Source organism: Mus pahari, chromosome 10, assembly GCF_900095145.1.
Source record: "Mus pahari chromosome 10, PAHARI_EIJ_v1.1, whole genome shotgun sequence".
Classification (NCBI taxonomy): domain Eukaryota; kingdom Metazoa; phylum Chordata; class Mammalia; order Rodentia; family Muridae; genus Mus; species Mus pahari.
Window position 1 is genome coordinate 62282261 of NC_034599.1, and position 21074 is coordinate 62303334.

A 21074-nucleotide genomic window follows, 5' to 3' on the forward strand; every position below is an offset into this window, starting at 1 on the left:
ATCCATGCATCCACACTTACAGAAAGCCCACTCTGTGGGCTACCTGTGGCGAGAGCTGCTATTCTCAAGTCACTGACACTCAGATGGCAGGGCTAGGATTCATGTCCAAGCAACTCAGCTCTGGGATGGAGTCTCCACCCTATTTTTTGTCTCTCATGATGGAAACTCTCAGTTTAAGCTTTTAGAACTAAGAGGTCGATGATGGCCAACTTTGAATCACATTCTTTTTAACAAATGACCATTTCTTTTTATTAGTGGTCCTTGTAAATAACTTAAAAATCCACACACCAAGTACAGTATCAATTTTAGAATTACAGTCAAAGTTGCAGATTTTACTAAGGACCCACATATACTGCTGAACATTTGGGTTTTCTGTTTTTGTTTTTGTTTTCTTTTGTCATCAGCCTATGTGGGTTTTTTTTTTTTTGATATTTTCTTTATTTATATTTCAAATGTCATCCCCTTTCCTGGTTTCCCCTCCTAAAAACACCTCCCTCCCTACCTTCTACCCTTGCTCACCAACCCACCCACTCCTGCTTCCTGGCCCTGGCATTCCCCCACACTGGGGCATAGAACCTTCACAGGACCAAGGGCCTCTCCTCCCATTGATGTCTGACTAGGGCATCCTCTGCTACATATGCAGCTGGAGCCATGAGTCCCACCATGTGTACTCTTTGGTTGGTGTTTAGTCCCTGGGAGCTCTGGGGGTACTGGTTGGTTCATATTGTTGTTCCTCCTATGGGACTGCAACTCCTTCAGTTCCTTGGGTCCTTTCTCTAGCTCCTTCATTGGGGTCCCTATGCTCAGTCCAATGGATGGCTATGAACATCCACCTCTGTATTTGTCAGGTACTGGCAGAGCCTCTCAGGAGACAGCTATATCAGGCTCCTGTCACTATTGGACATTTGTAACCAGAAGCAGACAGATGAGTGCTAAGCTTCCTTCAGTGTGGGATAGGAAAGGGCCCCAAGGCAAAAACCTTTAAGATCCCGGCTTTCTTAATTAGTGTTGAACATATAACCCTCCCTCCTCGAACTGCCTGTCACTATCTGTCATGTCCTAAGAAAGAGCTAGAAGATCAAAGCCTCTTTTCTGTCCCATTCAGATGACCCAAGAGCAATCATGTACTCAAAAAAAGTCAATGTTCAAAGCTCCACCCTGGGAGACAGGGAGACAGTTCAGTTGATTAAAAAAAAAAATTGCCTTACAAGCATAAAGACTGGAGTTAAATTCCCTCAAAAGCCATATAAAATCTGGGCGTGGTTGTAGGCACATGCAGCCCTGGTAACGGTAAGAAGGGAAGCTCACAGAGCAACCAGCCTTGCCTACCTGATGAAGTTACAGGCCACTGAGAGACCCTGCCTCAAAGGAAACTTGAGACACTTGAAGCTACTCTATGGCCTCCTGAGGTTGGTGTGCACACATATGCATGCATGTATCTGCACATACATGTGCACCTATACCAGCATAAACTCCCCCCCCCACACACACAAGTTCTCACTCACGAACTTTGTTAACCAGAAAGGAAATGGAAAATGGTAGAAAACCAAGACTCCTATGGGAAAGCCTAGATGCCCAGAGACTCCAAGGAAGGAAAGTCACACTCTCTCCTTGGGGGTGGGGGACATGGGGAGATGGGAGAGGAGAGACACCAGGTACTTGCTCCCAGACAAGGACCTCACCGAATCTACAAGTAGCTTCTTGCTGGCCTCCCCGATGCTCTTCAAGGCGACATCCACATCCTTCTGTCCAGGGAGGCAATTCACGCAGTTATTCAGTGAGTGCGACACAGCTTTGGCCACCTGCATACACATACACAGAGGGAGGGAAACACCTTAAGAAGGCTACTTCTGCTGCAAATGCCTTTGCATATTCATTGAGAAAGAGCAGAGAGAATATGCAGAGCTGACACTAATGTGGGAATTATTCACTGGCACCCACCCAACCCTGCTAACTAAATCGAAATCACCTTGGCCAGGCCTCTGTCTCTGCTGCCCTGGTGCTGGGTTACTACATGCTGCACATGCCATCTGCTCCCCAGGGCCAGAGCCACCACAGCTCTGGAACCCAAACACAGAATATGAGACCTGGTCCTAGATCGTAGGCATCTTCTGCAGGGCTCTGCTGCGCAGGTCCCCAAGGTTGACTTTGGAGCAGAGCTAAACTGTAATCGACTCTTCTCAGCGACCCTCTGGTGCTGACATACCTCAAGACCTCACTTTCACAACAGGCAAAGAGGGTACTCCAGTACCTCCTGCCGACCTGAAAATGTCCTCAATGCCACCTTGTCCTCATAGGCCTTCAGGAATACTGACTCAGCCCCCTGCTTGTATTCCCTGGCCATCTCAGTTAAAAGGGAAGCTGGGGGGGGGGTCCTATTTAATCTAAAAACCTAAAACATCTTTCTAGTCCCATGTCAAGAGCACTCCCCAGATTGTCCCTAGCCAGTTGGTCTCATTGGTCAGTTGAAGAATCACTTGGAGAGGTTAGGGGAGTCTTTTCAGAACTTTTGGATGACTGGACCTGTATTATATCTTCCTCACGATGCAGACTGGGAAGAGGAGTTTACTGAAGTAGACACAAACCCTGAGCAAGCATTCTATGTCTACAGTCCCAAGGCAGGCAGAGTTCAAAGCTCTCATGTCAGTTGTTGACTATGAATTAAGTAGATGCCACATTAGTGCGGGAAACACTAGGTAAGACAAACCACTGAGTCTTATTACCACACACACTTTAGACAGATCTACTAATACCGTCTGAGTCCTAGGCATTCCTGCCAGGAAAATGTGTCCACAAAGCAGGCAGTTGACCTGTAAGCAAACCCGGTAACCATGGTTCCCAGTTCTCAGGCTCACCTGGGCTAATCTCTGCTGACTTTCTGTGTCTCCAGGTGCAATTAGTGCCTGCTTGGCTTCCTGGATGAGCATGGCAGAGCCCTCCATCACATCCCGAGCAGAGTCTAACATGGCATGAGCAGCCTCAGGATCATTTGTGGATGCAGCCACTCCCCGGGCAGCCTGGGCCAGTGTTTTCAGAGCCTGGGCTGTTTCTCTTGCTGCCACACCTGGGAAGGAAAGTCTGTTAGAGTTTCTACTGGATTCCATCAGAAGTTACATTTTTTCCTTGGCAATAACACTGAGGTCCAGATTAATTTTTGACAAATGTGAATTGCCATGTTTCTCAATATAGTTGCTCATACCCTGTGTCTGAGCCAATCAAGAGACACCATAATATATACAATGCCCCACACTTCAACTTCCCATGTTTCTACTGCCTCATGTGTCCCTAGATCTAAACTACAGACACAGGAACAGGTGTGCTGATGGGGACCTATACCTGGGTGGCTGGTGCACAGGTTGTGGGAAGTTATTTTAACACACTTGGCTTTACTGGGGCACACACTGCACACACACAAGAGTGAGCATAAATAGATACATCCACCATTACAGTGTCCTTCGCCAACAACGCTCCTCAAACTGGAAGTAATTAATCTCATATGTGACTTTAGACTGGCTTAAGAGAACTATACAACATGCATTCATTTGCATCTGTCTTCTCTATGACTGTTAAAGTTGTGAGTTCAAGCAGTGCTGTTATGTGTAACTCTTTCCTTTTCCTCCTGTATGATCTTACATCAATGTCCTAACATTTGTTTATCTGTTCCTCTGCTGGAGGACAGGTAAGTTGTTTTGTGTTTGGGATAAAACTCAAAAGAAAAGAAAGGTCTTGTGCATGTGTGTTCAGATGAACACATGGAATCACGCATCTTGGATAAAGCCTAGGATTTGAATGGCTGAATCACCGAGGGCTAATGTAGCTTTAGAGAAACAGTACACCACAGGTCCTAGAATGGCTTTACTACCACACTTCCCATGGGCAGTTTGGAGGAGATGCAGTCCTCTGTATCTTAACTAGTGGGGTTCTGTTGGATAGCCTGACAAGAAGTAGGAAAAAGGGGGTTCACTTGGCACTGATTCCAGGTTGTGGGAACTCAGCGCATCGCGTCTACAGTTGAGAGCAGAGACAGAACCCAGGCACTGCTGCTCCTCACTTGTGTTCGCCTTTCCCTTACGATGTTCAGAAGCCCTGCCTAGGGAATGGAATGGCCTACACTTTGCTAAAGGATGCTAGAGGGCCCAGCAATCAGAACCTCCCAACCCAGTCACGCCCATGGGCCAAGCTGGACTAGAGAACTCCTCACTAAGATTCTCTTCCCACGGGGCTCCAGAGGTGGTTCAGTAATTAAGAATCCTTGTTGCTCTAGCAGAGGACCTGAGTTTGGTTCCCAGCACCCACATGATGGCTCATAGCTATTGACAATCCTGTCCCAGGAGATCTGGCACCCTCTCTGGACCTCTGAGAGCAGCAGGCACGTACACAGTACATTAAAAAGAATCTTAATTTCCTCAAAAGATTCCCTTTCCAGATAATTTTAGGCTGTCAAGTTGACAGTTAAAACTAACTTGTATGGTAATGATGTTGAGAGCACTTAATAAATACATTTAATGGCGTTGGATATTCTCTTGTGAAACATCTATCTTTAAATCCATTTTGATGCAGATGAGCAGTCCTCTGCTGGTTCAGCATCACCTCATCGGAATAAACAAAATCTGAGGCCCTCAGTCCTTAGCACACTAAAGAGGATGGAGGCTGGAGGAACTTTCTGCTAGAAACCAAGGAACCTGAGCTTTCCTGGAGCTTCTCTCAAGAAATGGTTTCCCACAAGGCCTAGCAACAGCAGTGTCCCAACCACAAGACTCTTCTTAGGCAGCACTGGAGCTGAACCTGAGGTTCCCAGCTTCCTGCCACATACTCCTGGGGACAATGAAGTGTGAGGGCCTTTTGTTGGAACATAGACGCTGTGCATGGAAATTACTCCTTTCAGTCTGGAGTATGGCTTACTACAGAGTCATCACAAACACAGCCAGCGGTCTTCCCTGTGGTAACCATGAGGCTCCATAATGAGAAAAGCCCCAGATCCCCCCAATACAGCCATCCCTGCAGCACAGACTCACTAATCTCTGAACAGTCTGTGTGTCACAGCTGGGATGAAGTGCTGCAATCTAACCATGGCAGACCACAACACTGCCAATCTACTGGTTGTCAGGCAGCCTGTGGAAAGGGTGGACGGTACAGTCAGCATTTCTTTCTTTTTGTGTGAGATGTGCATGTGTGTGTGTTTATGTAATACATGTGATGTGAGCTGTGTGTTTGTGTGTGATATGTGTGTTATGGGTATGGTGTTTGATATATGTGTGATGTCATGTTTGTGTGTTTGTATGCCATGGTGTGTGTGTGAGATGGGTGTATGTTTATGTGTATGTATGTGATAGTATGTGTGCATGTGATGGTATGTGTCTGTGTTTGTGTGTGATGCTGTGTGTTTGTGTATGTGTGCAGGCATTAGAGAAGCCCAGAAGAAAAAACACAAAGGTAAATAAAGCTAAGGCTTAGAGGAAAATCATTTTGTTTCAGCTTTTGGCTCCAAGTTGAAGAATGTCATCGCTCAGAAGAACTCCAGATGTGGTGAAGCCCTCATCCCGCTGTCTTCCCTGCCAAGTGTCTGTGTGTCTAGACTGCTGTCTCTCTCAGGCCACAGCTTCCCACAAGCCTCAGGAGTGGCTGAAAATCTACCACTGACTATTGAAGGTTCTACTAGGCTGTGATTTTTCAGACATCACCTATTGCCTTCTCATTTATTATCTGGACTGTTAAATTCACTTCTATTCAAATTTTGTAAGGATTAAAATGCAACATTAATAATATGCAATTAGAAAGTATTTGTTTATGTAAAGCTACTGAATGGGAAATGCTTTATAGATTAAGATGATATAAAATTTTGAAATTCTATTTACTTGTTTTGTGTGAGAGTGTAGGTGTAGGTGTGTGTGTATATGTGTGTGGGTAGGTGTGTCATTGTGACATGCATGTGGAGGGCACAGAGCCACTTGTGGAGTCAGTTTTCCCTCCATGTGGGTTCCAGAGACTGAACTTGTCACCAGGCTTGGCAGCAAGCATCTTTACCTGCTGAGCCATCCTACTGACCCTTAAGATGAGTTTTGCAAGCCAAGCTCTAAAGCCCTAAACCTGTCCTGCCCATGGATCTCCTGGTAAGGATCCTGTTTGGAGGAACCAGGTCCAGACAGAAAAAGTTATATCATCATCAAAAGGATGAAACAAAGCCACCAGGAGCTTGGAGATATTCAAGGCCCAATATGACTACATTTATATCCATGTTTTTAATGGGAATCACCACAGGGAACAAGATCAGCAATGTCCTTTCCTCCCCTGCACGACCCCCATGATACTGCTTTTACGATCAAGTGCACATTAAGATTTGTAACCCACTAGGGGCAAACTGTAAAGCACACATCTGTCCTAATAACTGCAATCTTTGGAGAGCAGATTGCTTTCATATCTGAATCTTCAATTATAGTCTGCAGGACAAAAGGAGATAGCAAACATCAGCATACTTCATAACTGTTTTCCAGAGAGGGGCCCATGAGCCAGCCTTGAGCTGTTCCTCCTGTCTCCAGCTCCTTGTGCGAGCGAGCACACCCAGCTCTCAGAAGGTTTCTTATTTTCAGAATTCACACCTAACGTGTGTTAAGCCATTGCTAGACCACAATACCTAGGCTCAAAGATGAATTTAGGAATGATGTAAATCGGTTAATTTGTTTTGAAGTACTGGCAAAAAATTGTGTGTAGCTAGCTGTGTTAAATGGTTTAGAAGTATATTTAGACTATTTCATTTGCCAAACAAAAGCCCATCTGCACTCAGGTGCAGCCTACTGGGAGTTAGCATGTAGTCCCTGAATACTTCACAGGTCTCAAGCATGGCAGGAGGGAGCCTAGACTCAGAGAGTTTGTCTACCCCTGTTCTCTCTCTGCTTGTTTCCCACACCTTTCACCTGTGCTGAAATCACCTCTAATCAGGCAAGTAAGGCCCTCCTTATTCTTGAAGCCAATGGAGGCATCTTCACTGCCCTGTATAACTCTCTGGATAGCAACTCTCTGTTTCCAGAAACATGCTTGCCCCTGGCTTTCTTCCCTTCTCTACCTACAGGTGTGGTTCCCACTTCTATCCTTCAGCTTCATCTTTCACTAGTTAACTCTTTTCACTCAGTCACTCACTCCAGGCAAACTTTCCCACAGTTAAGGTTTCAATCAGTTACCATGACCCAAGTAATAATTACAAAACCTGTACTTCCATCCAAGCCTCCTCTCCCGAGAGCTATGGAGCAAGCTGCAGATCACATCTTTATGTGTCTATCCACCAGTCCATTTGTGGTTAGAACCAACCTTATGATCTCACCCTAGCAACTCACAGAACTCTTCATTCAGTTGTCAGCACTAAGAATTCTCCAAGTTTTCTTCCTCATCTCTATCCCTGGCAACATTCTAACCAATCACCAAGCAGGGTCAGGCTTGCTTCCTTAATCTAGCTCCTTGTATACACTACCTCTCTACTTAGATCTTGAGTGTCCACCAAAGGTCCATGTGTCAAAGACTTGGTCCCCAAGACAATTTGATTAGCATTAGGTCACAGTGCCTAACGGGAGGGCTTCTGGTTCCTGGGCAAACACTCTTGAGGGCAGTTACAGAATAGTCCCTCCCTGTCTTCCTTCTCATTTTCTTTTTGCTTTGTGGCCACAAGGTATGTGGGTTGTTTTTGTTTTTGTTTTTGTTTTTGTTTTTGTTTTTGTTTTGTTTTGTATATGCTCTTGACATCATATGCTACGCCACCACATACTCAAATAATTAAGGATTAGAGCCACCATGAGCCAAAAATGAACCCTTTCTCCTTAGAAGTTAATTACCTTGGATATTTTGCTATGGTGACATAAAGCTGACTAATTATCACAGATGATTACCACCTTATCTAGAGGAATCACCGCCTGGGTGCAGGTCTGTCTGCTCTCAGTTGTTTCTCTTCAGTCTATTCCACACAGAGGAGGGTCACACACAGGACACTGTGATCGGCGTCCACATCTAAAACCTTCCAGTAGTTTCACATGGCTTTTGGTGAAACTCTGCTCCCATTGCTTATGAGGCCCCTTGTATCTGTGCCTTGGCTCGGCTGTGTCTCCTCCTCTCACCTTTTACTAGAACCTTCTCATTCCCTTGACTCAGTTCTCTAAGCCTCCGAGACTCCCTGCCACACAGGCCATTTCGCCAGTGCCTTCCAGAATGGGATGGCTTGCTAGGTAGGCTGGTTTTCAAGTGCCAAGGAGGCTGCCTGCCATCCTGTATGTTGGCAGTACCAGATGATGTAACTCCTAGGGCCCTAGGGCAGTCTCCCTCCTCGAAGCACATATTTCACCACGCACAAAAGCTGCCAAACTTCTGGGATCATGTAGGAGTTTCTGAGATGTAAACTTCTCCTTCTAGTTTGTAAGAATTCATATCCACATTTACCTTTACCCCGGAGCCCCTGAAAATATCCTAAGTGGTCTTCAATACCCTGACCTCTGAAATTTTTCCCTTATTCTCTGATTAAAACAGCATTACATATTCTTATTACTATGTCATACTTACCTCGATTTCCTGTTTTGTTTTTTTAGTTTTCAAGTATTAAGAATGTCCATTTTTGATTTGGCTTGGAGGAATGACAGATTAACTCCTGCAAACCCACCCTCGAAAGAAGAAATGACTGGAAAACATATGGTTGAAGTCAGCTGGGCGACAGCAAGGTATCAAGGTAGGGAGGACCAAGAGTTGGGAAGAATGAAAAGCGGGGGGCGGGGGGGGGTGAGAGATGGGGAGGGGGAGAGAGAGAGAGAGAGAGAGAGAGAGAGAGAGAGAGAGAGAGAAGCCCAAGGCTCAGGGCAGCTTCTTCCCTTATGGTGGTCCTTAATTTGTAACAGCTGTAAGAAAAGAGGAGGGGAAAAGGATGGGGAGAAAGAAAGAGGGAGCAGGGGAGAGAGATAGGGAGAGGGGAGAAAGAGGGAGAGAGACAGAGAGGGAGAGGGGGGAAAGAGGGAGAAGAGAGGGGGAAGAGAGGGAGAGAAAGCGCCCAGAGCCAAGCGTCCTACAGTACACAGGGCTAGGCAGAGGGTTTTGAGCCATAGCCTTGACGCACAGTGAACCCTCACCACAGCCTCATTGCACACTAAAGGATACAGCCCAAGCCCCAGCCAGCAGCTTCTGCTTTCCCCCTTCATTAGTTACACAGCATCTTACCTACACAGATTCCCAACAAAGACAATTAAGTAACTGTCTATTACTTTCAAAAATAGACATTGACACTGACAAAAACTCAGGTCTCCTCAGTGCCCTGAGGGGACACAGGACAGCTCTGCTGCCTCCTCCTTTGCTGCCCTCCGCCCTTCCACCTTGGACCCTGAGTTCTCATCCAGCTGAGGGTAGACAGGCTCATTCCGCTCCACCCCCACCTCCCCTGCCTGCCGTCTATCTGATTTTGTTGACATTCTTATTCTCTAGCTTTTACATGTTTATACTTTGGTGGGATTTCTGGAGTCAGAGATAGTGTATAATTATTGCCCCCTTGTAGTCTAAGAAGGGGTCTACACATAGTTTGAGAGTCATTTTACTACATCAGATGCTTAATCTGGTTAACATCTGTCAGGCTGACAGGATCTGGATCAGCTAAGCTGAGGAGGCAGATCTTTAGGCTCATGTGGGAAGGAGTTTTGAGTTAGGTTAAGCCAGGCGAGAAGATGGGTTGTCAGTGTTGGTCTTCAATAGTTGATCATCAATAGTTCTGGACTCAATCAATAGGAGGAAGTAAGCGGTCCGGCAGCCTGATGTTCCTACCAACTTCACTTCTCTGGCCATGATGGGCAATACTGCCTTAAACTATGAGCCAAAACCAAACCCTTCCCTACTGAACTCCATTCCTGTCAGGTAATTCGTCACAGCCATGAGGTAAATACCAAACATGCTTGGGGAGAGCTTAGTAACAGTACTGTGGTGAGTCCCTGAAGGATGTGCTGTGAAGCTGGGGGAGGAAGGGCAAGTCTATTGTCAGATCAGTGAGCATTCCTCTCCAGACCAGGGTGTGTGCAGCCCAGCCACAGTAAAGGCTGAGAGAGAGTCCTACCTGTGTAGTGCTCATTGCCTTGAGCAGCGCAGGTCAGAAGCTGCGCCATGGAGGAGCCCACTCCCTTAGAGGTGCTTCCCAGGTCCTGAGCACACTTTTCCAGCTGTAGGAAAAATCCAAGGAAGGCAGAGCTTAGAAAAGAAACCATCTCTGAGGTCTTAGGGCATTATTTAGAATGATGGGGCACGTCAGAACCAGAATCTGAGCTCGTTCGCACCCGGGTCTGCTGGGCAGTGCAGGGCAAAGGGCAGTGAGGCAGGTGCAGCCCCGCCAGCTGTGTGGAGCCATGAGAGGTCCTGAGCCTCACTGAGCCCCACTCCAGAGAGTGCCTGGCTTGGAAGGCCTTCAGCAAGCCAATGCAGTTCCTTAACAGGCTATGCTGTGATCAAGACGCCTTGAGAAAGCCCAAAAGAAATCATTAGTGGCAGTAATTATGCCGTGGCAGGAGGCAGGCAGACAGCCAACTGCACCACCTTCCTGACATGTGGGGACATTAACACAGGCCAGTTTTGTTACTATTCTTCAAGGAGTTCAAACTCAAAGGCATGTAAGAAAAATGGAGGTTTGGAGTGGTAATGAGACCATGGAGGAAGGCAGAGGGTGCCTCTCATGAAGAGCATGCCTGCTTGCTGTGTCCACCAAATAAGGAACAAGACTGTTAAAGGCCTAGGGTACAGATAGTTAGTTATTATATAGGGACACTGTTTAGAAGAGATCTGTAGGTGTATGGTGACAGGCAACTTTCCAATGAAGGCCAATCCTTCAAATGAAAATGGAGTCTGGTCCACCTCAGCCAATGACACAGTCTATGCAACCCCCCACTCTGGCCACCGGCAAATGCTTTCTTTATAAATAACAAGGCGTGCCTAAGGGGTGTGTCAGATGGCAGAAGAAGGTGCCTGCCAGGAAGCCTGATGTCCTGAAGTTAATACCCAGAATCCACATAGTGGAAGGAAAAAGCCCCTGAAAACTGTCATGACACTCCACAGACTCCACACATTTCTCCCTCCCTCCCTCCCCCGACACACACAAAAAACCACCACCACCACCCAAGTACAAATGGCAGAGCCCACACCCCACACAGCTTACTGTTTCTCCTGGAAGTGGTTTCAGCTGACTTTCTGCAGCAGCCATCTTGGCGTCCTGCAGCTCATTCTTGAGAGTCTGCACTGTGTTCAGTGCAGAATCAATTTCCATAGGGCCACAGGCTTCGTGGGCCTGTCAACAGAGTGGGGTATATGTGTACAGAGTCGGCTTGGCAGAGTGTCCTTAACACTCTGCAGTTTATTAAATGTTTTCCTGGGAACCCTGACTCTAGCAGAAGGTAGAGGTAGCAAGTATTTTCTAAGGTAAAGGTCCACTGTGACTCAGGTCCTTAACTGTATTTTCCCTAAGTCATTAACTATTCGCCAGACCTGGGTTGCAGTGACAGAGCACATGTCTGTACACGGAGACTCGGGATGTCCTTGAATGTGTGCACAGAGGCTCAGGATGTCCTTGAATGTGTGTACAGAGGCTTGGGATGTCCTAGCATGTGTGTGTAGAGGCTTGGGATGTCCTTGAATCTGTGCACAAAGGCTTGGGATGTCCTTGAATGTGTGTACAGAGGATTGGGATGTCCTTGAATGTGTGCACAAAGGCTAGGGATGTCCTTGAATGTGTACACAGAGGCTCAGGATGTCCTTTAATGTGTGCACAAAGGCTCGGGATGTACTTGAATGTGTGTGCAGTGGCTCAGGATGTACTTGAATGTGTGTGCAGAGGCTCAGGATGTCCTAGCATGTGTGTGCAGAGGCTCAGGATGCACACTGGTAAGAAGTGAATAAGCAAACTGAGGAAGGACCCCACAGGGAGCACGCAGTAATTTCTTCTTATACATTTCCACAGCATAAATCACTACCCTTCCACATTAAAGACGGGAAGAAGTCCCCCTTCTCATCATTTGCTTTACTTGGTTAGATATCCTGATCCTGAACACTAGTCTTCAGTAGCCAAGGCTTCATGGCCTGACACACGTTAATAAATTTTATGCATACATAATTTTGCCAGTCAGAACTCTCAATACTTATAAATTATTACTCTGAATCTCTTTTTGATAACTGCCACAAAGCATCACTAAGCTCTAGGTGACTGGATTTTATGTGTTCATCTTATTAGGTACAGAAGCTCAGAAAACGACATACTCGAAAACGACAGGGGCCCAAACAAAGTCATCCTGTTTAATTCCAGGATCTTGGAGTTTAACTCTTTTAATACACTGAAAAATAAATAATTAAAATCTCTCAAAGCCTCTTCCTGGACCAGCAGACAAGCTGGAGTGTCCCTTTGGGGCTCACTGTCCCAGGGTAGCTGTCTGATGTTGGTATGTGCCAAGATTCACTGAGAAAACTTGGCCTGCAACTCACATGTGGGCTACATGGCTTGTGGTGTGGATAGGTTTGCCCGAGGCATGCTGGGTACCTGTCTTCTAATAAGCACCTCACCATACACACCGGGCCACTACAGTGTGGATAGGTCTAGGACCTCTCTGAGAAATAGCTCCAACTTTGCTGGGAAGAGTCTAAGGCCCTGGCACTTGGCTGTGGCAATGCGGCATCTCTGTTCATTCACGTCAGGAACTCAGGTTGGCTTCCATTTTCTTCCCTTACCACTTTAGGAGGCTGTGAGTTTCTCTAAAGGGATGGCTACAAAGGAAAAATGAATTCAAGCCAGAACTTCATGCTCATAACTACATCAGAGTCACAGTGAGCTCCTTTGATAACTGAGTTTCAGAGACAAACGTATTTAGTCCCCAGTTCTGTCCTACTGAGACTCTGTTAAGGCAAATGTGCCCATGGAAGGTGTGAAAACATTTTAGGGAAGAAAATCATAGCTAAGATGGCAGCCCCCTCCTAGGTACATTGTCTCTTAAGTTCTGGAGATGGTACTTGGAAGATAAGGATAAAAATCAATTATTGCTAAAGCTTGGATCGGAAACAGCCAATGTCTCCATAAAGAATTAATCCCAGTCCATAGCGCTCCAGGAAGGCAGGGGAACCTTTAGGAGGTGACCTACAGGAAGGAAGGTAGGTTATTGGGAGTGTACACTTGACTGAGTTATTGGGACCCTAGCACTGTCTTATATCTTTTATATTCTGATTGCAATGAAGTGAGCAAGTTCGACCTCCCTGTGCTCTTACCCAGACACACGTTGTTGCTACTACAAGGAACACCACACAGTACTGCTATCAGCCACAGGCAAGATGGCTGACTGACAGTGAACAGAAATCCATGGTGTCCCCCCCCTTCCTTTTCTTTCTTCTTCACTGTATTTTCTTTCCTTCCTTCACCTTTCTCATTCTTTTCTTTGTTGTTTTTGTTAGTTTGTTTTTTTAAAAAAGACAGAGTCTTCCATAGCCCTGGCTGGCCTGTGAAGCTGATAAATGAGCTGAGGGTGACCTTGAACTCCTGAAGTTCCAGTCTCCATCTACCAAGTGTTGGGTTTACAGGCATGTGGCACCATGCCTGACTAAACCTTTCGTCCTTTACAGTTACTTTTCTCTGGTATTTGTCATCGTACCGAGGGTGATGACTAAGCCTAGGAGCTTACACTCATCGTTAGACCACGGTGCTATCGTTTAATGGTCACTAAATGAAACCGATGGCCCAGCAGCACTAGGGCCTGGTTGGCACCCATACCACAACACCACAAAGGGATGAAAAGCTGAAGAGCTGACCCCGCAGAGTAAGCCCCCACTTGCCTTCTGCGAGGCAGTGCGCAGCTCAGCCAGGCTGGTCGCCAGGTTCTTGGCGCACTGACTCAACTGCATGGCTGCGGCCTGGTCACTCACAGTGGGCACCGCCGCCTTAGCGGAGGACACCATCTTGCTTCCAGGCTGTGGAGAGATGAATGGAAAGTAAGATATCTCCTGGGCAACCACCTGCTGCTGAGAGAGATACAACAGCATGGCCTCCACAGTGACCTGAACACATTTTCCCCTAAAACGGGGTGTGGTTTGAATGAGAACCAACTCCCACAGGCTCCCGAGCTTGAACACGTGAGGAGGTTACTGAACATTTACAAAGTGGAGCCTTGCTGGAGGAAATGTCACTAGATGTCTAAGGGTTATCATTGCTGTGATGAAACACCACAACCAAAGCAACTAGGAAGGAAAGGGCTGATCTGGCTCCTGTTTCCATATCACTGTTTATCACTGAAGGAAGTCAGGGTAGGAACTCAGACAGGGAGGGAACCTGGAGGCAGGAGCCAATGCAGAGGCCTTGGAGGGATGCTGCTTACTGGCTTGCTCTCCATGGCTTGATCAGCCTGCTTTCTTATAGAACCCAGGACCACTAGTTGATGGTACCACCCACCATGGGCTGGGTCCTCCCCATCAATTCCTAATTAAGGAAACGCCCTACAGGCTTGTCTGTTTACAGACTGATCTGTAGATATTTTCTCAATTGAGGTTCCCTCTGCTCAGATGACTATAGCTTTATGTCAAGTTGACCTTAAACTAGCCAACACAGAGGCTTACTTCCTACTTGCTGTTCTCTTCCTAACTGCTTCCTGCGGGCAGATGAAATGTCATCTGCCAGGTTTTGGCTGCTGCTTCCTTGCCGTGCCATACCTCACCTCCAGTAATGGACTCTAGCCCTTGATCCTGAGACAAAATAAACCCTTCTTCTTTAAGTTGTCTTTGGTCATGGTGTTCATTGTCATAGCAACCAAAGAATAACTAACACAAAGGGACACACTAAACTCCAACTAATTCCTTGGGCTGGAAAGAAGGTTTAGTGGCCCACATTCAGTTCCCAGGACCCACAAAGCTGTCTGTAACTCTAGTTCCTGGATCAGATGATCTCTTCTGGCCTCTGTGGTTCATTCTCTCTCTCTCTCTCTCTCTCTCTCTCTCTCTCTCTCTCTCTCTCTCTCTCACACACACACACACACACACACAATATATACAAATATACAGGCAAAATATAAATAGATAACACCAAATTAAACAACAACAACAACAACAACAACAACAAACTCCAAATAACTGCCATGCCAAATCAGATACTCCAAGACAGTTCAAAGTATCAAAATAGGGGCAAGACAGGCAAGTTGATTAAATTGACTTGAAATTTTCACTTAAAATAGATTCCAAAGATAGCTCTTTGATAAGAACATTTCTTTGTATTTCCCAGAGTAGCTCTTTACCCTGACTTTAAATACACCTCACAGCCCATAAAAATAAAGGCAAATAAGATGATTTTACTCTTTCACAAATGAAAATACAGTGCCCAGGCAGAACGCCTATGCACATGCAGGCACATCTTCAAGAACAGGCAATATTATTCATGTTGTTTTATAATACCCGGTTCTGCCTGGTTTTTTATGTATACGGTGTTCTATGAGTCCTGTAGATATTTCTCAGTCTACTACTGTTGGGATGTATCCATTTCCTTCCCAATGCCAATGTAGAAAAAAAAAAAAAGATGGCAAAGAACTAGCTAAATCTCAATAATTTTTAGTGTGTAAAATTTTAGAAGTTGCTTTTCTGGCTCCAAAGCACACCAGCTTTTAGGGCTCTAAAAATGTCTGCTATAAATGGGTCTCAGAAAAATTGTAATGATTTAAGTGCCAGATCATAAATATTAAGGATAAAAGTACATGTTAGTATTTAAAGAATTAATGAGAATCAGTAGGAGAACCTAATGTAAGTATTAAAAAACTTGAATAATTTCATGTTACCAGACCTTAAGAACATAATAATACTGATACATGAAAAATGCTTAACATTCAAAAACAAAGGATATGAAATCAAACAAAATAAAATTTAAAGAAGATAGAAGCTAAAACACTTTTTAAAGCTCTTAACTCCATCTTATAAAAGATGTATTAAAAAGTGTGCTCCATATACTGTGAGCTGTAAATTCACATTGTTCACCCTTCTGGAAGGGCAACTCTACAATATTCATGTGGGAAGTTAAAGATGTATGCTTGGGCTGGGGCTGGGTTAGCTTAGTGGTAGCATGTGTGTGTGCGTGCGCGCGCAAGCGTGTGTGTGTATGTGTGTGTGTGTGTGTGTGTGTATACTAGATATTGTAAATATGTATATATATGTATGTATATATATACACTAGATATTGTAAATATGTATTTTTAACAGTTCTTGCTCACATTATGTGTGTTTATAAAAATAAACATAAATACATAGAAATATACACACATACTTTTTTTTCCACTTTTCTAGTTTTCCCCCTAAGACATGATCTTTCTGTGTATCTCTGACTGTCCTGTGTAGACTAGGGTGACCTTGAATTTAGAGATCTACCCGCCTCTGCCTCCCAAGTTCTAGGACTAAAGGCCTGTGGTGCCACACTTAGCTTAAACACACACACGTTCTGATTTGTTGCATACACACGTTCTGATTTGTTGCACACACACACACACACACACACACACACAAACACACACACGTTCTGATTTGTTGCACACGCACGTTCTGATTTGTTGCACACGCACGTTCTGATTTGTTGCACACACACACACACACACACACACACACAAACACACACACGTTCTGATTTGTTGCACACGCGCGTTCTGATTTGTTGCACACGCACGTTCTGATTTGTTGCACACACACGTTCTGATTTGTTGCACACACACGTTCTGATTTGTTGATTCTGTTGCCTTTTACTTTGAAGTTTGCCTGGTTTTTTTTGTTTGTTTGTTTTAATAAAGTTTTAAGTATCTACAATAGCAGTTAAAAGAACAGGAGAAAAGAAGAAAAGAGGAGAGAGAGGAAAAAAAGAAAATATGGGTGGGAAGGAGGGGAGGGAGGGAGGGAGGGAGGGAGGGAGGGAAAGAGAGAACCTACAAACACCTTCACTGTTCAATCCTAACTCTCTACGGTCTCCCTGGGTGCAGACTAAACACAGAACCAGCTCCAGGATTACTAAGAAAAAAAAAAGACCTTCTTTCTAAACCCCAAATCTCAGTGTGACAAAGTAGTAGTAAACTAGTTTGCCAACCTACTTCTAGGAATTTACCCAAGTAAATAACTCAAACTGGGGATGAAGACTGCACGTGAAGACGATCTCATTACAGGCTCCTCAGGATAAGCACAGACAAGAGCCAGCATGTCTAACGAAGGGATGGTTAAAGGCAGAGCACAGCTGCCCCGCACACCTTCTGCATCACAAATGCCCACACCACAAAGGAGGGCTGGGGACAGCGCAGTGGTAGGTACAGCTATTACTTCTCCTGCTAGGTTCGAGCCCCAAAGGGTTCATATACAATGAATGCAATTCAAACCATTATACACCAGAACTACACTATATTGTTAAAAGAAAAATCTTAAGAGTCAGACGTAAGGGAGCTTTGGAATAGAACAGTGTCTTTTGGATATGATAGGACTGTACTACTCAAGAACTCATCATTGCCAAGGTTGTCTGCACAGGACTGGCACAATATCAAGCCAGTTAGCATGGAGTGGAAAGGGGTTCATGAACCCACATCCTTAACTGAAGAACAACTGACAATTAGTAGAGACTCCATTTTCTTTAAGGGTGTGGCTTGTGGCAGAATTGTCCCTCTCTGGTGCATGCTCTCAGAAGTATATATATATACAACACAAACTAGAGTCAATGGGTTATTAGACTTAAGAAAATGAAGCCCCTAAGTCAGGGGTAGAGAGGTAAGTGAGGCTGGTTCTGGAGGGAGATCAGGTGAGGAGTCGAGGTGAATGTGATCAAATTACATCACAGGAAATTCTCAACCAAGTATAAAATAATTCTAAGTTTAAGATTATATATCCATCCAACAAACCAGCCAGTGTATCTCTCTGTGTAACAGAACACAAGAAAGCAGACAAAAACATCCATGTTTTATTTCTGCACAGCGGATCACCCATAGGCAGCACTTGGAAAACTAACCCATTATTACCTGCTTTGATCCCTAGCATGTCACTGGGACAGTGACATCGCCCTCCCCTGAAACATAAAGAGGCCTTGCAGCTGCTTAGACAAGAACTTAGCCAAGGCTGTGGGATCTGCACAGGTAATGCTCTTCCCCTTAAGGACAAAGGGCAGACTCTGCCAGCTGTGGGTTCTGCAAAGGACCATGGTGCTGTTCTATGTTACCTGCAGGAAGTTCTGGCTGGAGATGATGAGAGCCAGCTGGGCACTGAGGTCTTCTGCTTGTGCTTGGCTCCCTCTCACACCCTGCACTAGCTGAGGGATGTGATCAGCCACCGCCTGCAAGAAGCAAGAAAACAGCAACTGAGCATGGGCAGAGAGGGGCAAAGGGGCAGGGAAATGACCCGTGGTCCACTCCCAGGGACACTGGTACCTAGATACGGTGGAATACGGAACCCTTTTCTCCTTGCCCCTCCTACTTTAACAGTGGTCCTGATGGGCTCAGTCTTTTGATAGCCAATGGTTGTCTATAACAAAGCCATGAAAAAATTTCCCTAGTCAAAACTCACAGGCTCCAGGCCATGAGGACTGAAGGTGACAAACAAACAAACAAACCAGCCCACAAATCACAGTCAGATAAACTGAGCCCTGCACGACCTGAAAGAGGATGGGAGAGGTTCAAGAGCCAGCACGTTCAAGTGCTCAGGCCCCTGACTGCAGGTATGGATTCTGGGCCTCACCTTACATGTGGCCATTGCTCCTGTTTCTGTTCCAACCAGTTCTTAGCATTGCTCAGATAAGAAAACCCAACACACGGGAGAGAGGAGCCACATTCAGCAAAGCAGGACTACTCCATGACAGCCCCGTCAGCTTGTGCTCTTCCTAACTTCCCTCTGATGGGGCAGGCGACAGAGGCTGCAGTATCACCGCTGGTAAACGTGCCCAGTGCATTTTAGCCTTGTGTCCACCCTCCACCCTAGCCAGAATGTAAACATATTTTAAAATATCCCAATGGAAATGTGAGCAGGCAGGCCCTTTCCAATGCTGATTCCAGAAACTTGGTCCATTTTCCCTCTCAACTTCAGCCTGCCATTTAGATTCTCTCTCATTTCCTGGCAGGGATGCTCAGAGATCTAATACCTTCAGTCTCTTTGGCAAAGAAGGAGAGAAGGCTGGCTGGCTCTGCAATAGGTCCCTGGGCATGAGCAGCTTGCGGTCCCTGAGGAAGGGAAAGGCCACTTTCCAGCCTTGCTGGCAGCTGAATGGCACAAGAAAGAACTATACTGTCTGAGCAGAGGCCTCTCTCAGCAAGCTCTTCTCCTTCCACATACCCTAAGCACAAAGGACCATAAACCCCTGTGCATCACAGTCAAATATGAGAGGGGACCTCGGGAAAACCAGAATCAGGCCTAGAGAGCTCTAGACAATTCTCTCCCAGTTGCGTGGCCAATTTGTGAAGAATTGGATTCCCCCAGAAACACCGCCACTGCTGAAGAGGCAGCTTCCCTCCGTTGACTTAATCCTTTTCAGAGATTTGGAGGAAAGTCAGAACAGGTTAGCTGTCAGAACACTGGCACAATCAGACATGCCTGCCACCTGCTTCCACTGCCCACACTCTCAGGAGACCCCAGCAGGATGTCCCATCATGTGCAAACACCTCTGCAAAAGGATTTTATGTCCCATGACATCAAAAGTGTCCTGGGAGAGTTACCCCTCTTGGTGGGGGAAGAGAATGTTTGCAGAAAGCTTGCTTTAACACAACACCAATGCCCTGTCCCCCCAATACAGACAACCAAGCCACAGATAACAGAATGTACCCAACAGGAGGCTACAGAAGGCAGACAGGACAAAGCAGACTTCAGATGCGGAGAAAGTAGGAAATCAGCAGGCCGTAGTGCATGGACACTGAGCATAACCAGTCTCCCAGCCTGCCACAGCATGGAGACTGGACATAACCAGTTTCCCAGCCTGCCACAGTGCATGGAGACTGGACATAACCAGTCTCCCAGCCTGCCACAGTGCATGGACACTGAGCATAACCAGTCTCCCAGCCTGCCACAGAGCATGGAGACTGGACATAACCAGTTTCCCAGCCTGCCACAGTGCATGGAGACTGGACATAGCCAGTCTCCCAGAGGGGAAAGCACTCTGGAAAGCCCAATATTCATTTCCATTTCAAAGCTCCAAAAGACATCATCGATTCTTTTTTATTTAATTCAAGTCTCTTAAACAAGACGTGGATAAAGGAAAGATAATGTTGGAAAAGACACTGCTTCCAAATGCAGGCTCCACTTAATGGACAAAAACCAGACATGTGTACACCTGGAACACAGAACCACTGCAAACTAGATTAGGAGCCTGGAAGACCTGCCTTAAATGAATTACGGGGGTGTGTGGCGGTCTAATGTCATCAGTGATCTGCTGCAGACCTGGCCCTCGGCGCACAGGGAGCCTACCTTGCAGCTCTGGACCAGTTGCTGCTGCGCTGAGGGGTTCTTGTTGGAGATGGCTGCGTTCTGGGAGGCTGCGATGGTCTGGGTGGCAGCAGCTGCAGCCTGCTTGGCTGCAACCTGCAGAGGAGAAGGACACAGGTCAGTCCAGGATGGTGCTCCAAAACTCATACACCACGCCTTTCCACTACGGGAGCCACCAACCATCTCAACCTTGTCACCCTTTGCTGTCTTCCTTGCTGCCTGCTTTTTGTAAAAGATGGGCGTAACCTTTTGCTGGTCTCATTCTGGTCATCACAGGTGTTATAAGTAAACACGATGGCCTTGTCATATCCAGAAGACATTATTTCACAAGCCCCCCCCCCCCCAACCCCTGGCTCTTCTATCTCTCTACCCTGGTGTTCTTCAAGTCATGCAAATGATCAAGGTAGTCAACTCTCCAGCAGGAAGCAGGAAGAGGCTCATGAGGCCCCACATCTAGCTAAGGAGCTGTTGGCCACGGATGGCCGATGGGGAAAGGGAAGTCAGTTTTCTTCTCTGTAGATCATTGTAGGGTACCTATGCTCTCTGGATAGAGCCTACATCCAAGCACTGGTAGAAGCATGATTCTGACTCAACAAATTATTATCATTAAAGGAAGGAGGAGGAGGAGGAGGAGGAGGAGGAGG

At 46.1% G+C, this 21074-nt stretch overlaps 1 protein-coding gene across 4 annotated transcripts in view; it reads right to left on the bottom strand.

Moving 5' to 3' along the window:
- Tln2 (talin 2) overlaps nucleotides 1–21074 on the bottom strand; it is a 415939-nt gene that overhangs the window by 104122 nt on the left and 290743 nt on the right. For all 4 annotated transcript variants that reach the window (XM_029543558.1, XM_029543557.1, XM_029543559.1 and 1 more), the window contains 7 exons: nucleotides 20413–20526; nucleotides 18182–18295; nucleotides 13804–13938; nucleotides 11153–11281; nucleotides 10064–10166; nucleotides 2856–3064; nucleotides 1683–1802 (listed from right to left, as the gene is read on the bottom strand). In XM_029543558.1, the coding sequence (XP_029399418.1) occupies nucleotides 1683–1802; nucleotides 2856–3064; nucleotides 10064–10166; nucleotides 11153–11281; nucleotides 13804–13938; nucleotides 18182–18295; nucleotides 20413–20526 (924 nt within the window). The remainder of the gene's footprint in view (nucleotides 1–1682; nucleotides 1803–2855; nucleotides 3065–10063; nucleotides 10167–11152; nucleotides 11282–13803; nucleotides 13939–18181; nucleotides 18296–20412; nucleotides 20527–21074) is intronic.